At 44.1% G+C, this 16,977-nt stretch overlaps 1 protein-coding gene across 1 annotated transcript in view; it reads right to left on the bottom strand.

Moving 5' to 3' along the window:
• The window catches only part of LOC6590795 (A disintegrin and metalloproteinase with thrombospondin motifs 8), a 51,112-nt gene extending 34,141 nt beyond the window's left edge, over positions 1–16,971 (bottom strand). The window contains exons 1-3 of the mRNA XM_002015383.2: positions 16,358–16,971; positions 9,335–9,457; positions 2,435–2,875 (exon numbers count right to left, since the gene is read on the bottom strand). Of these exons, the coding sequence (XP_002015419.2) occupies positions 2,435–2,875; positions 9,335–9,403 (510 nt within the window). The 5' untranslated portion in view covers positions 9,404–9,457; positions 16,358–16,971. The remainder of the gene's footprint in view (positions 1–2,434; positions 2,876–9,334; positions 9,458–16,357) is intronic.
• Positions 16,972–16,977: the final 6 nt, after the last annotated feature.

Below are 16,977 nucleotides of genomic sequence, written 5' to 3'. Positions count from 1 at the left end.
TTCGCCCCACCCCCTTCCGCCCCCACAAAGGACGAAAATCTGTTGCATCCACAATATTGCAAAATCGAGTAAACTAAAAACGCAGAATCATAGACAATGACCATATCTATCCGGTTGCCGAATCTGGATCAGATCGGATCATTTTTGTAGCCAAAAGCAAGAAATCAATTTTTAGTGGCTACGCAGCGCCCGACGTCACGCTCAGACTGATTTTCTGTCTCTCTCGCACGCACTCTTTGTCGTGTCGTTTAATATTAGCGGCGTCTGCCGGAGGAGAGCCACACTGACTTAGTATCGGGTATAACTGTAGAGTTGCGGTGTCCGCAGCAACTCACAACGTTCCCCCTCGTTTTTGTGTGCTTTTGCGGTTTGCCGGCAATGAATGGCCAACAGACAAAAAACACAACAGAATGCCAGAAATTAGAATAAATGGTTTTTCTTGGGCATTTTTTCGGTTCGCTGGTGCTCGGAAGGTCTCTGACAAAGTGCCGCCATTACCAAAAAAGAGCCAAAAAATCCAGCATGGAAAACATTGAAATTGTTGTAGTTATGTGGTCTATATCTTGGGGCCATTTGTTCGAGGCCTGAGTGCAGCACGGCAAAGAAAAAACCCAAATACAAATAATTGCCAAGTCAGTGATACTCAGAGGAGAACAGAGGTCTTGCGTGGGTTGCCCAATCCAACATGCATCAAATACTGAAATAATACTCCTGCAGCTTGATTCGTTTTAATTAAAAGCAAAGACAAATCCCCAAAAAAGAAGTGGCAGCAACATCGTACAAATCTTTCCGCATTTCACGGCGGAGGCTTAACACTTGAATTATCACACATAAATCACAAACAACAAAAAGTACGAAAACTGAAACAGCTTGAAAAAGTCCAAAGCTGAACAGACCACAGCCGCAAGAGTTCGGTCGGCGGGTTCATTTCTTTTTTCGCTTTGGCTGTCGTCTGACATGACATTTCACTTTCATTTCCGAAGTCTTGCGTCTTGCATTCAAAACTATTTTGTATGTGCTATCCTTTCCTCTCTCTGCGCCCTCTCTCCCCGCCTGCCACCCTTTCCCTCCAAGCCAACTGGCAATAAATGGTACGATCAATGGTATCGATTGCGCTCCATAGGAACACGCCCACAACACAGCAGGCAGCAGCCACAGCACTGGCATGAATAATGGACGACTGGGTTGCAATACAATTACAGTATGTGTTACAATTACTGTGTACTTCGGTGCCAAAAGAAAGTGAACTTTACTCGTAAGTCCAGGAAAGTCACGTTCATGGCTCAAAACCAATGTTTGCGAACGAATTCGACTTGTATGGCACCTTGTAGGTGGAAGCACCTGCTATTAGCCATAAGTACATACATATGTATACACAGATATATTTCTGAAAAGATCTTAGTTGGGAACAGTTTGAAAGAGAAATCCAGATCTTTCGCGTGAAGCGTCTCAAGGACCTTCACGGCAGAAAGAACCTTAACGCGTCCAACCAATTAATACCCTGTCTAGTTACCCTGTATCTAATTTAATCTGGAGATTTGTTCCCCCCTACTGAAACCTGCTCAGAAGTCATTTATATCCAAATCTATTACGTACACAACTTAAGGTTCTCATCAACGACATGATAATGGTATACCCTCTTCTGTACAATAAGAGTTGATTGATAAGTTGATTCCTCAAGCTCCTCAATTCTCCTAGAACACACTTGGACAAAAATCACACGTGATTAAAGCCAATCGGAATACAGTCAGATCTACAGTGAGCCCGACTAGGCGGATTTCCTAGGCGGATAATTTGTAACATTTTGTTTGTAATAAAACTTGTGTACACTTTTCATTCACACAATTACGTATAACAAATAAATTTAATTGCATTTGCGGTCTGAACAGTTTTCGTAGAGACACAAGAAGCGCGGCCTGCGTCTAATCTCTTTATCACTTGGCCAATTAATTTTGATTAGATACGAGTATGGGTACAGGCGCAGGCACTGGCACTGGTACAGCTACAGATACAGATACAGGCAATAAAAGCAACGAGTGCCAAAGAAACATAAGAGAGGCAAACGAAGAGAAGGAAAATCAAACAAAACAAAACAAAATAAGTCTTTGGACGAAGCGCAGCTTGAAAAAAGAGTGGAAAAACAAAAGAAACAACAGAGTAAAAATCTGCCTACCTCAAGCGGAAGTATGGCGAATCGGCAAATCAGAAAACGTACAAAAGCAAAAAGTGACTGTGATCATTTTCTTATGTTACCCGCCCGCCGTGATGCAATCAATGAAAGTGCCACAAAGACAGATACAAAGATACAATACGTATGAGGGGGAAGTGTGCAACAAGCCAGCTATTGGGGGCATGGAAGCCAATGGAAGCGATCGGGCGTAAATAAACAAATGGGAAAACCCCAGATTTCGAGTGAAATGCAACTCGGACTCACCTCCTCCTTGGGTATCTCCTGAAGGTCGAGGCCGTGGGTGGCATTGGGCTCGCTGCCCACGCTCCACATCCGCAGCTGATGGGGCGTGTCCTTGAAGAGGCCCTTGGTTGGGCGCAGGGTGAGGTTCAGGTGGTGTCCGAAGGCGCTGAAGGAGACGTTGTGGGACTGGATGGCACTGACATCGAGGCCGGACAGATGGTTGCCCCCCGAGGCCATGGCCTGGTGCTTCAGCTCGCTGTAATAGGAGTTCTTGCTGAGATCCTTTTTCACGTGGTGGGGCGGCAGGGCTGTGACCGCCCTACGGCTGTCGGAGATGCTGCGCCGCTGGCGCTGGTGGTGGTCGTGGTGCAGCAGCTGGACGACCTCATAGTGGGGCACAGCGTCGTGGCTGTCCACGTGGAAGACGGACTGCAGCTGCTCCGGCGACATGTATTTGTGCAGCTGAAACGACAAGGAGAAGGAAAACACTTGAGTTCGGTGAACAAAAATGCGTGCCCCGGGCAGTGGCAACAAATTGTAGCAATTGTTTGATGGTTAATTGAAAAATTATCAATAATTCAATGCAATAATCAAGTGTTTGTTGATCGTTGTTGAAACGGTCTCATGCGTTTATTCGGCTATTCGACTATTCGGCCTGTGTTTGGATTGGGCCGCCCCTCAAGTGCTATCTGGAGATTAACGACTAAGCCAAAGCCAAAGCCAGAGCCAGAGCCAGAGCTCGCCTCGGCTAAACTCTGAGTATTCGTCTTCAAAAACTGGGTCAGGGTCAATGCGTTGTTTGATAGATTTCTCATAAAGTCACACACATGCTTTATGTGCTCGCAGTATATCTAAGTATTTCCGAGTCAAGCGAACCGCCAGAAACAGAAATTGAAAAAAAACAATCTTGTCCGTCTTGCGTATACACTTTTTATACCCGATACTCAAAATGAGTATTGGGGTATATTAGATTTGTGGTGAAAATGGATGTGTGTAACGTACAGAAGGAATGGTTTCCGACCCCATAAAGTATATATATTCTTGATCAGAATCAATAGCCGAGTCGATTGAGCCATGTCTGTCTGTCCGTCCGTCCGTCTGTCCGTCCCCTTAAGCGCCTAGTGCTCAAAGACTATAAGAGCTAGAGCAACGATGTTTTGGATCCAGACTTCTGTGATATGTCACTGCTACAAGAATATTTCAAAGCTTTGCCCCGCCCACTTCCGCCCCCACAGAGGGCGAAAATCTGTGGCATCCACAATTTCGACGATACGAGAAAACTAAATCGTAGAAGAATGACTATATCTTCTAGAGTGCAAAATCTGAACCAGATCGTATAATTATTATAGCTAGAATCAAGAAAACAATTTCATTCTTTCTCGCTCTGTCTCTCTCTAACACACAGGTTTCATGGTCGGTTTTGCCAATTGCAAAATATGAGTTCAAGGATCTCAGAACCCTTTAGAGCTAGAGTAACCAAATTTTGTATCCACACTGCTGTGATATCGGACCTTGACCGTTTTGTGTCAAAATTTCGCCACACCCCCTTCCGCCCCCGCAAAGGACGAAAATCTTAGGCATCCACAAATCTCAGAGACTATTAAGGCTAGAGTAACCAAATTTGGTTGCGGAATCTATATCAGATCGGATAATTTGTATAGCCAAAAGCAACAAATCAGTTTGCAGTGGCTACGCAGCGCCCGACGTCACGCTCAGACTGATTTTCCGTCTATCTCGAACGCACTCTTTGTCGTGTCGTTTAATATTCGCGGCGTCTGCCGGAGGAGAGCCATACTGACTTAGTATCGGGTATAACTGTAGAGTTGCGGTGTCCGCAGCAACTCACGACGTTCCCCCTCGTTTCTCGTTTTCCCGAAATTGCGAAATGCAATTAAATATAAATTAATTTCATATTGTTATTAATGGATTTTTAATTTGTGGCCATTTGTTATTGCCTATGAATTGTCTCTGGCATTCACAGAGCACTCATTCTGAAAGAGGATAGTTCTCCTTTCTGTTGGAAATCTGAGAGAATTATTGAATTATTATTGCTAAATGAATACTCATTCATGTCCGAGACGAATCATCCTATAGATACATATGTAGTTCCCCTGCCGTACGACCGAAGATAGCTCCAACGTGATTATAGCGTAATTCCAACTCAATCAATCCGAATGGAGTCTCGCTCAGAGCTATGCAAATCTCCACTGCATTCCCGCTTTATTTATCTGCCAAATCTGCATCTCACCTGCGACTACAATCTGCGAATAATCAGATCTGTTACAGGGTCAGAGCGGGACTGATATTTCCTTAAAGAAACGGTCAGCACGGCCCGGCAATGACAAAAGTCCAAGACAGCGAACTTCTTGGCTGGGCTGCAAGCGGTCCGTAATTTGGCCAAATTTCTTGCATTTATTTTGTCCGAAATGGCCCAAAATGAGTCAGAAATGGAGCTGAAGTGACGGCGAATGCAGACACAAAAAGCGAAGATGCAGACAAGGTAAACGAGATATAAGACTCTACAGCTACTCGTTCGCTGAGATGCCGCTGCTCTTGGCCATAACGGTACGGTCAGCATAATGATTCTTGTATAATTGAAACGCGAACCTCCGCAGTGGGCTTCCACTTGGAAGCATCATTTAAGGCAGGCAGGTGAACAAACGCCAGAAGAAAACCAAACGCAGGGGACGCAAACGCAGACAATGCCAAAGAGTTTTTACTTTCATTTGGAACGTGTTTCGACCACAGACAACAGTCGCACATGAGGCCAGGAGCCGAAGCCAAGCCAGCCAGCCAGCCTGCCAGCCAGCCAGCCAGCCAGCTGCTGCTGCAAATGAAGCAACTGTGGCCGGTACTGGCGAAGTCGTCGTTGTTGGCCCATTGAAAGTGAAACTGAAGCTTGGAAAAGGAAAACAGCAGACAAAAACGATGACGCGTTGAGCCACTCGTTGCCACTCGAGTGAGATTGTGATTGTTGCATCGAGTCGAGTGCAATCTTTGGTCTTGAATGCACCGTTCGACACTAGGGCTCTTGGCCAGCACAACCAAAAGATGTGGAAAGTTTTGCACCTGCAACGAATTATCCAATATTCTTCAGTGCTCTCGCTAAACGATATGCAAATCCCGCTGTGGGGAACGGCACCGGCAACGGCAACGGGAACCACACCCAGACACCAATCAACACTTAGCTCTGGCCCTTGTGGCCAATTAATTGCAATTAAAAACAAATGAGCCAGAGAAAAACTTCGATCAGCAATTACGAATTATGCAAAAAAGGCGGCATCCAATGAACAAGATCAGCCGCGGCGATTAGAGAGCCAGGGACGGAGCTCAGCTGGAAAGGGAACCCTGGGGAGCCTGAGGAAACCAATGAAGGAGCTGTGAAGATTTTTGTATAGTCCTGCACTACAGGTACTTAACATACATAACACCCATACACTCGAATGATCATGTTCAAATAAATTCAAATAAAATCTATCATTTTCAAAAATAACTGAAGCAACCGCTTCAGAATGGTGGCAGACCCTACTGCAACTTGTCATCCGAATCGATTAGCTGGCAGTTTTTCAGTTGCTATTTGCGATCTGCGATTTACGATTTAGTAGATGCCACAGTCAGCGGCACCGGCACCGGCACCGGCAACGCCACCGACAGGCGCTGTTTATCCACCGATTTGTCCAGGCATAGGTTTGATTTTATTTTCGGTTTTTGCCGAGTGCAATGACGGATATTGTGAAATTGTTGCTGTTCGTAATTTGTACGGCTGGCTGTAGCGGTCGAAGAGATGGCGATGGCTGACTCCGGCAATTACTGAAATTGTGTGAGATTACTCATACGCCCGGCAGACCACTCGAAGAGCGATACTCGCATATAACCGGCATGACGACGATGACGCCGCGACGGCGATGGTTATGGCGATGTCGATGGCGACCAAGTGCAATCACAGTCAAGCCAAAGTAAAAGGTGTAGCCGCCATATTAACGCAAAAAGTGTGCTTCAAATTGGCTCTGGCTGAGGCCAATACACTTTTTATGGCATATGGCATATGGCCAGCGCCAGCCCCAGAGCCAGCACCGGCTAGAGTTGGTGTAAAAGCCACATTCAGTCTGTTGCAATGGTTTTCCTCTCTTTCTACCCGGTCAAAGTCAACACCACAGCACCAGCAACAACCCCCCACTCGAAAAACAATCAAACAACCGATCGACGCACGAAAGAGTGTCACTCGACCTTTCGCATAGTCGCACACAAAGAAATTATTCACTTCAAAAGCAACGGCAACGGCAACAGCAACAGCAACAGCAAAAGCTTGAAGATGGATCCGAGGACTGCGCAGGGTTGAGGGTAGAGGGTTGAGGGTTGAGGGAACTGTTAACCATCCACCAAATTGCGATCGTGTGCTTGGGCTTCGCTTCTTTCCATTTCCTTGGGTGTGTTGACCTTGCCGCCACGGCTGACAAGCGGCGGAAATTAGCAACTGCTTCTGTCAGCGCTAAATGCTCAGTACTTTCGGGTTTCCCCCCCCTTGTTACGGGACTTATGCTTATGTCAAACATCAACAGAGTGTGAAAAGTTCAGGGTGTTACGACACCGCCGGCATGGATGGGGAGCGCACACTGAAAGTGATGGCAATTTTGTGTCTACAAATATACTGCACACTGTACTGTAGGCCAGATCGACAGAGTGCTGAGTTTTTGGATAAGTATTCTTGGCCTGTTATAGCTACAGAAAAGGAACGTAAGAGTGTCCGCTGTGTAGAGCAAGTAATTCAACTTAAACTCCATCAACTTCATTGTTTGTACAAATTTCGGTTCAAGCTGCCTCTCATAATCGAATATTTGACGTTCCGCTTGCGATTGCATAATCTCTTTATCTGTCGGCAATTACTCATGCCCTGGCATTCCACCCACCTCCACTCAGACACACACACGGACACAGTGGGGGAGAACGTGACCCCAGAACGGGACAGACACAGACACAGACGGAGACGGAGGCGGAGACAGACAAGCCAAAGCCGAAACGCAACTCGAGCCGTGAAAAGTATCAGACAACTGCAGACTGAGGCAAGAAACAGTGACAGCGGAAACAAACAAACCAAAAGCAAAGAATCGCAGGAGGAAGGCTACATCCTTGCAGAAGCTGGAGCTTTTAGTATCCTTGCGGATCCGTAGCTACTCTTCGATATCGCTGCAGCTTTTCTGAGCTGAGAGCTAAGCCAACTAATACACCTAAATACATAAGTAATTTGTATGATAGTACTATCAGCGATGTATTTTCCTTGTTGGTTCCCTTGCCAGCTGCTCCGATTAGTTAGTGGTGACTAGTGACTTATTTCCATAGAAACAGACAGACAACAGAATATCTAAGCTCTAAGTTCAGTGTTCGGTACGGTAAAGCTTCCTTCTGTGCGTGGTAAATATCACAATCGTAATACCCTCTGCAAGGGTACTCTCATAAAGACTAACTGCAACGATCCTGCAGCAGGCACAGCGAATCGTGCCCTGGATGGAGCAAGCGACGCAAACAGTTCTTTATTTCACAATTAAAGGCTTAATTTATTTGGCCGGCCATTGATAGCCACGGAGGAAGGCGGAATGGGGTTTCTCATAACTTTTTTCCTCATTTCTGACAGCACATGAAACATTAACAAGATCTGCAGCAGCAGATCGGCTGACTCATGCATTTTGCTCCGATATTCGGGCTGTGATTTGCATGTTTTGCCTTGCTTGGCTGGGGGTCTCGTTACTTCAGTTTGAATAAGTTTGAATACTCTTCACGAACTTGTAAGGGAAAGCCATAACAAGAGTACGATTCTTATGAAAACATACTAATAGTCAGCTTTGCAGTATTTGGCTGAGAGAGCGTCTTTCTTTTTTCTGCATTTGGCATACGATATGTACACATGGGCCACGGCTTTATTCGATATTTTAGTGGAAACGATCGTGCTGCAAGGGTATGCCGTGCTTCGGCAGCCGAAGCTTGTTCTTCCTCCTGGCCATGCTTGGCTGCCATTTGAAGGGCCTCGTCATAGTTTTTGCTGTTGCTGCAGCTGTAGCTGTAGCTGTAGCGTGTCAACTTTAATTGCAGTGGAAGACGGAGACGGAGACCGAGTCGGTTATGGGGCATCATGTTGCAAGCGCCGTTTATGTGACTACGGCAAGGCTATGGGTCGATGTCTCCACAAGCACGAACTTGCTCGGAAAACTAGCCAGACGAAATGATTAAGAAAATCTTTGCCAAAGCAATCAGCCATCGGGTCCATTCAGCAAGATCAGCAAGGCGATAGATGAGTCATCGAGAGCCGTCAATAACCATAGGGCTAGGGCTTTCTACCTCCAAAAAACACTCCAACGACAGCAGAAAAGTGAACGAAATAACAAAAACCACAGACAGACAAGCTTGAAGGGAAAGAGAGGGGGATAGAAAGAGAGAGAGAAAAGAGATACTTGAAATAATTACAAGAACTTCTTACGCTTGACCTTGAGATACCGTTTTGTGGGCAAAGCTTTTTCTTTGAGACAAGCAAAAGCGCTGACCTGAGTCGGATTTCAATGAGACACTCACACAGACGCGCGCTGCCGTTGTGTTGGTGGCGGGCGAGCTGGCGAGCTGGCGAGCTGGCGAACGAGACTCTCTTCGGGTGGGTCCGCTCTGTTTTGTAATTGACTTAATGCACAGAAAATGTTTTGTTGTTTCTTGAAATGCTAATTACGCACAATGCGAATGACAATGAAGCCGCCGACTGGGGGCCGTTTGTTGCGGGGTTTTTCTTCGCTTTGTTAGCCTGTTGACTGTGGTAAGTGCCCCCAAAGGTTATTTGTATCGCATTGAATTGATTGATGAGTTCTGGGACTCGGCCTGAACGTGATCCGAGGCACTCGGTGTGCACTGGGAGTGCTTGCTGTACTGTCTTGCTGTACTTACGTCTGGCTGGGCCTGGCATATCGTGCTCGCCAGGAGTAGCGCTGTGATGAGGCCTAGTGTAGAGGACATTTTGCTGGGCAGCTCGCCTAGAGTGTGCTACAGTGTTTCCTGAAAACTGCTAACCTGAAAATGTAAGAAGTGGTAAAATCCATTAATAAACTGAATAAACAAAGGGGCGTAATCTAGTTGGTTTCTTACAATTTCTCCTCCTGTTCTTTCCCTCCATTTTGGAAGAGCACTTCTCTCTCTCATATTGTAATTACTTAAAGTGGTGCTTCCCTTTTCGTACCTTATCCATTCTCTTCAACCGATTGCGGCATGCAAACCCTATTGAACATTTCTGCCTTCCACCACCCCTGCTCTCTGGAACCACCCCCACACCTTTTGGTCATGCTCAAATGGACATTATTGCATTAAGCCAAGTACAGTAAGTACATGCCATCATCGACAGTGTTCGTCAACTGTTGCAACTGCATCGCTTCTACGAGTATGGCTGTTCACTTAATAATTGTATTTTTAGTAGCAAAACCTAGTTTTCGGACCCGTTGGCCGAGTAATTAATGGTTGCATAAAGCCAAGAAGCAAGCAGCAAGAAGCAAAAAGCAGCCTCGTGACGGTAAAACAATCTTGAATCGTCCGGCCCTGCTGATAGCTAATGATGCTGCTGTTGCAGCCTTTGCACATCCGCCTCGGCATCAAATGCGGCTAATTGTCAGTAATGATGCAGCGATGCGTGGCAGGAGGCAAACAGCATCCCATTCCATGCCATGCCATGCCGGGCCATCCTATCCAAACCTTTTGACAAACCGACCAAGAAAACAAACAGAACTGACCAACAACAACTCCAGCACCAGCAGTAGCAGCAGCAGAAGCAGTAGCACTGCTTCAGCAACTGCGATTTCATGTTGCAACTTCTCGGCGGCATTTACGACAAATTGCATGACATTTTATTCGCCCGCTTCCCCCTAAAGGTTTTGCACAACTTGCATGCAAATGATGCAAGATTTCTCATGGCCCGAATTCAATACAAAGAAAGTGTGGGCCCAAGTATCATTTGATTTTCCCCTCTGCCCTTCACCAGAGAAAACACAAACGATAAACGGAGTGGCGTTGGACATAGACTGCCACAGGCTACTGCTCTTCCGATTCTGAGCTCCAACCCAAGGTTAGAGCAAGAGTCGGAGCCAAAGACCGACTCGTCTGCAACAAAAAGTGCAATTTCCCAAGTATTTAAGTATTATTTCTGTTGATCAGCAAAGAAAGGAACAGGAAAGAACAAAAGACTCAGGAAGCAAACTTCTTTAGTGCAAATATGAAAATTAAAACAATTTAAAGGCATGCTGGAAGTCAACTCAAGTGTAGCTAATGAACACCGAATTATTGTGACTAAGCCGGAGGACAAAACGTAACGTTTACCAGTACAGTGTTCGCCTGTATTCAAGATCCAAATAAGACAAGAAACAGAAACAGTTATGGGGTAAACAAAGGCAGGTACTCTGCAGAAGCGGCTCAAGATGGCAGGCAGCTCCATTGAGTCGATCATTTGCATAATTAAGGTCGATTAGGGTCGAATCATTCGCCATATGCGTGCATGCATCGAGCTGAGTCGCAGCCAGCTCAAGGTTATGGCTATGGCAAAACTATTTTTTGATTTGTATTCAATCTTGCATAATTGCCGCTCATATTTTTATATAATTGCTGGCATATAGCTCCGCAAAAGGCGGAGTGAAGAAAAGATACGCATCATCAAATGTCAACCAGTTTCAAACAGAAGCAGAAACAGCCTGCCCCAAGAGTGTGGAAATGGAAATGGAATTGGAACTGTGCCAAAGGCCATTGAAAGAGACAACAGCAGCCGCAGCGAGCGGCAGAAAGCAAGTTGCACCGTCAGCTTCCGCATAATTATGCCACCGACTACGAGTCGGCCAGCACTCGGCCATATATTTCAGTCTTTTTTCACTTTAATTTTTCGGCTGGCTTTTACCCCAGCGTCAGCGTCAGCGTCTGTTTCGGCTTTATGGGAATTTTTTCGTGTGGTTGATGGTTTTGGTGTTGGTTTTGGATTTGGTTTTGCTTTTGCTTTTGCTTTCAGCTCCCTTGCTTTCTTAATGAATTTGCTGACACAACAATCTGAGTTGGTTTGGCCAACGCTGCCACTGCTGCAGCGGGGCTGTTATATGTACATATGTATGTGAGTCCATCGCTGGCTGTTTCTGTTTTTAAGGGGCGTCAGCGTTTTACTTAAATTGACATTGACAGTCGGACTGGGCCAGCACCTCTCGCCTCCAGGCCCTTTCTTTCTCTGGGCCACGCCACCTTTTTCCCCTGTTCCAATAGACAGCCGACTTTCAGCTAATTCGGCTGCTGCCACCGCTGCTTCTGTTGGCGGATAGCCATCGTTTCAATGGTGAGCACCAGGGCCAGTGACGTCTACCTGGTGTGATTAGCTCTGCATTTCGCTTGATAATGAACTTAATTTATCATTTGCTACCTCGCACTAGTTCTGTCTCTGGGTCTGGGCAGAAACACCGCCCTCCAGCAGGGCGGATGAGCAATGCTGATCGGAATTAGCGCACTCCGCAGTTCAATCTAGACCCAAACCATTGCATACTCCACAAAGGTGACAAAACAAAGTTCAACTGTGCACATTTTGCACAACAGATAATATATGTTTCTCAGCTATGTACGTATGTATTTGGCAGACACAATTCGCTGCAAGTTGCAGACGGCGATTAAGTGGAGGTGGAGGTGGAGACGGAGATGGAGGCGGAGATTACGCAAAATGTCTGTGACCTGAACTTTTTGTATTTGATCAACATTTTCAGCCTCTCTTTCTCTCTCTCTCTCTCTCTCTCTCTCTCTCTCTCTCTCTCTCTCTCTCTCTCTCTCCCTCTCTCTCTCTCTTTCCCTATCTTAGTTTTTGTGAATGTGTGTTTGGATAAGGGCGAGCGAATCTTTAGACCATTGTCTTGATCATTTTTATTAGACAATGGATGTGTGCTTTGGGAACTTGTACCTTGAGTCGGGTGTTGAAAATTTTTGCCGACAACATCAGAAGCTGAAGAAACAGCTGTGCAAATATTTTACATTGTTGCCCAGAAGCAAGAAAAACGAGGGGGAACGTTGTGAATTGCTGCGGAGACCGCAACTCTACAGTTATACCCGATACTAAGTCAGTATGGCTCTCCGCCGGCAGACGCCGCGAATATTAAACGATACGAAAAAGAGTGCGTGCGAGAGAGACGGAAAATCAGTCTGAGCGTGACGTCGGGCGCTGCGTAGCCACTGCAAATTGATTTGTTCCTTTTGGCTATAAAAATGATCTGATCTGATCCAAATTCAGCAATCTGATAGATATGGTCATTATCTATGATTCTGCGTTTTTAGTTTTCTCGTATCTGCAATATTGTGGATGCAACATGTTTTCGTCCTTTGTTGCTCTAGCTTTTATAGTCTCTGAGATCTAGGCGCTAATGTTTTACTCTAAGCAAAGCCGCCTATGCTACGTGTGTGTTAGAGAGAGACAGGGCGAGAAAAAATGAAATTGTTTTCTTGATGCTGGCTATAATAATAATACGATCCAATTCAGATTCTGCAGTCTAAAAGATATGGTCATTCTCTACGATTCTGCGTTTTTGGTTTTCTCGTATCTTTAAAATTGTGGATGCCACAGATTTTCGCCCTTTGTGGGGGCGGAAGTGGGCGGGCAAAGTTTTGAAATATTTTTGTAGCAGTGACATATCACAAAAGTCTGGATCCAAAACATCGTTGCTCTAGCTCTTATAGTCTTTGAGCATTATTGAGCATTTCTTTGTCTGACGGACAGACAGACATGGCTCAATCGACTCGGCTATTGATGCTGATCGAGAATATATATACTTTATGGGGTCGGAAACGATTCCTTCTGGACGTTACACACATCCACTTTTGCTACAAATCTAATATACCCCAATACTCATTTTGAGTATCGGGTATAAAAAGCGAAACCTTAAAATATATGCTAACAAAATATTTGAATCTGTTTCTTCTGAGCACTATCTAAAGTCTGAGTTCGCTGACTGAAGTCATCAAAGATGTTGGCTTCCAAACCTGTTTCAGGGCCTTGGCTTTAGATGTTTGGAAAACTTTTGGCCGCAACATCTGTTTTCAGGCAAACTATTAATTTATGTAGATTATGCTCCTAGCCAAGAGAATCCACCAAAGAGAGCATCGTAAGCATGGGCTCACGCATAGCGGACCATACAGTGCGTATACGTAATACCATTAATTCAAAAGACAAGAGAGAGAGAGATATAACAGTAAATAAATGCCTAAACCTGTTTGAAGATATACTCATTAAGGGGCCATTAAAACAATGTGCAAATATTGAAAAATTGCATGAAAAAATGACGAAGAAGAAGAAGGCGTGCAGAGAGAGGGAAAATTGCGTATACATAATATGGCAAAACTAATTAAATTTCAAGATGCGCAGGCAATGACAGCAGAAAAGAGGCAAAAACTAATAAAAAAAGGAAAAGAACAACATGCTACATAAATCAATTATGTGACCATAGAACTGGCACCAACATAATTCGCACATTTTTTATTTCGCTTTCAAAAATTGTCGGAGTTTCTGAATGAAAAATTTGTTGTGGCGGCTTATGTTTCGAGCTGCATTTCTCGCTTGCTGTTGCAACTACCGCTGCTCTTGCTATAATTTTCCAGCTGTTGTTACAACATGCAACAACAGCAGCCTAAGCTGATTGCGTGCTACGTCGACGTCAACACCAACGTCGCTGCTGCGGTTGAAGCCGGCAACTATCGGAAAAGTTGTAAGCCGCATAAAAATGAAAGTGAAATTGAAATTGAAGAAGACGTTGCCCGAAATGTTTGACTTAAGTTTAGATTTGATTTCAATTTGCTTTTGATTTTTTATTATTCCATTTTCCATTTTGTCTATATTTTGAACATTTTTTAACGTAAGCGTAAGCTGAACGGTTTTTACGGAAAATTACACATTTATATTATATTTGTATATTTTTAATTGATTTTAAAGTTGGAAAATTGGCATTTTCCTGTCTTAAACTTGAATAAATTATAAATAAATTTAGGCTTTGAACAAAGAATAATATATCGAATATAACGCGAAGCTTTTTAGCGGATTAAATTATTTAATTTCTTCAGTTTCTATTGAACCGTTTGAACAAGACTACAATAAATACATCTCCCACTAAATAATTGCATAAAACCCTTCGGAAGGGGGGGGGGGGGGGGGGAAACAAATGCTTTCTGTGCAAGTGCAAAACAAACAAACTTGAGTACATTGACTACCCGGAGCGGAGCAACAGCAACTATTCCATGTACATATGTATGTATGTTAAGCAAATATGAGTAGCAGCAACCACTGACTGCTGAATGAATGTTGAGTGGCAACCAAAGTAAAAATACGAACCAACAGGTTACTCGAGTTTCGTCTTCGAAACACAAGTAAATTAGTGCCCGAAACAAATTGCATTTAACCCCTTGTGATGAATGAGACCTGCACTGGTTATTCAAAACATACCGTACATATGTACATATGTATATTATATTTATATGGAATATGTCTCAAGAAACAGATTTATATATAGATGTGTTAGGGCTGTTTGAATGACTTCCAAAGAATACCAATAGCATAGAAAGTTGCAATAATCCCCCGTGGTCGACGGCCAGCAGACAAAGGCGGAGGCAAAAGCTCAAAGCTTCTTTCTCTCTCCAGCTGGAGAGCTCGCCCGCTCTGCCACTCTCCAGCTGACTCTCTTGCACAGTCTTTCTCTTTGTTGAAATCAAAAACTGAAATAATTGCAATAGCAGAAACAACATTAAGGAGAGCAAAGCGTAGCGGGCAATAATAACTGTAGCAATATTACAAAATCGCGTTGGTCCGAGGCTCGAAAAGCACACCAAAATACCAATCCATACACCAACAAATACACACACACACAAACATACACAGACACATACCACCGACAATGGGATAATAAGCCTACAACAACAGTGTGGCACGAAAAGTTGTTTCAGCGAAATAAAAAATATATAAAACAAAACCAGCTCCACTCAACCTCCACTGGAAAACAAGCCCATTTTGTGGGCCCAACTAAAACAAAAGTTTTTGTACATGTACTGGGTATGTACATACATACATAAATATGTACATGCATATGGTATATCTGGGCTGCCCTCCCCGGAGCCGGATCCTGCTCTAGAGGTCTTGTTTATCCCACCCTCCCATGCCGATTGCTTACCAGAACTGTTGTTTCGCCCTCTGCGTTGCACAGATACAAGCATGTTCATATGTATGTACATATGTATAGATTAACGTATGAATCTCTGGAGTTCCATTCGGAATCCCCTTGGAATTGTTCTTAAAGATAGTACGAGTGTATGGGTATGTTCTCGATGTAGAAAAGTTCCATTGCCCTTTCCGAAGAAATGTATTTCTAACAGTTACCATAACTTTTTTTGTTTGACAAAACTATTAGCAGGTCCGTCCATATTGGAATCGAAGCTCACGTATGAAGTAATAACTTGAACCAAAACTTGTCTGTAAATTAGTAAAATCCAACCAGGCAACTTTTTATTATATTTCTTATATGTACATATATCAAATTTTGATCCCCCTTTCGACTAATCTAGCGTTGTGACATGCCAGAGGAGATGTCCAGGAGGGTAAGAAGTCTGAGAACAGTGAAGAAGATCATGTGATGAATGGAAATGGATCTTACAAAAAGTACATACTAGGTAAAGGGTTAAATACATTTTCCTGAATAAAAGTATCAAAATTTGTACGATTATTTTAATCGATTTCACTTCGATTTCCGCATTTTTGAATCCGGTCGTCGAATCTCACCAGAATGGTTGTTCTCTATTGGTCATAAATTCCCTGGCTATCTCTCAGAACAGATCGAACTGGGAAATATTTTTCCAATAACTTACTGTATACTACAGCCTATTATATCATATTATGTCATATACTATATTATTTAATAGTATCTCTAAACTCACCTAAGTTTGTTTCTGTGTTTTATTTCTGGCAAAACCAGAGCTCCGAACCAAACTTATTTTTATTTAATTTCTAAGTTTTTGCAGCACTCTCATATGCATCCACTAAGCACTGTGATTATCTGGTTGACTTGACTCAAGAACTCTTCCAAAGAAATGGCAGTGGTACAGCTACTTTTTGTTGAATTTGAAAACGAATTTGCTACGAAAACGATAGGACAAACGCGCGACAGATAGACAGAAGACAGCAGCGGAAGCGTATCGAAATCAAAGTCGGAACGGAACCGTGGCCGTAGCTGAAGCTGGACCTGGAGCCAGAGCCGGAGCCGGAGCACAGAACACACGCGAACGCGAACGGAACGGAAAGAAAGACGAGCAGCGATTAAGCTGGAGGCGGTCAGTGGGCAAAGATTAAATACGGCGTGAAATTCGCTCGCCAGCGGATTTTTTCTTGTTAACTTATTTGATTTTGTTGCTTTCTGTAAGCGAAATATATTTTTCACTCAATTTCGTTTCATTGTGATTGTATTGCTTTTATTATTACCTCTCAACCTTCTGAGCAAGCAGGAGGCTGGGGCGGGGCAGGCAGAGCAGCAGCTCAGAACACAAAAAAACATAAACAA

This window comes from Drosophila persimilis, unplaced genomic scaffold (assembly GCF_003286085.1).
Source record: "Drosophila persimilis strain 14011-0111.01,24,50 unplaced genomic scaffold, DperRS2 tig00000002-arrow-pilon, whole genome shotgun sequence".
Classification (NCBI taxonomy): domain Eukaryota; kingdom Metazoa; phylum Arthropoda; class Insecta; order Diptera; family Drosophilidae; genus Drosophila; species Drosophila persimilis.
Note: the sequence above shows the minus strand (reverse complement) of the source record. Positions and strands in the feature narration are given on the sequence as shown.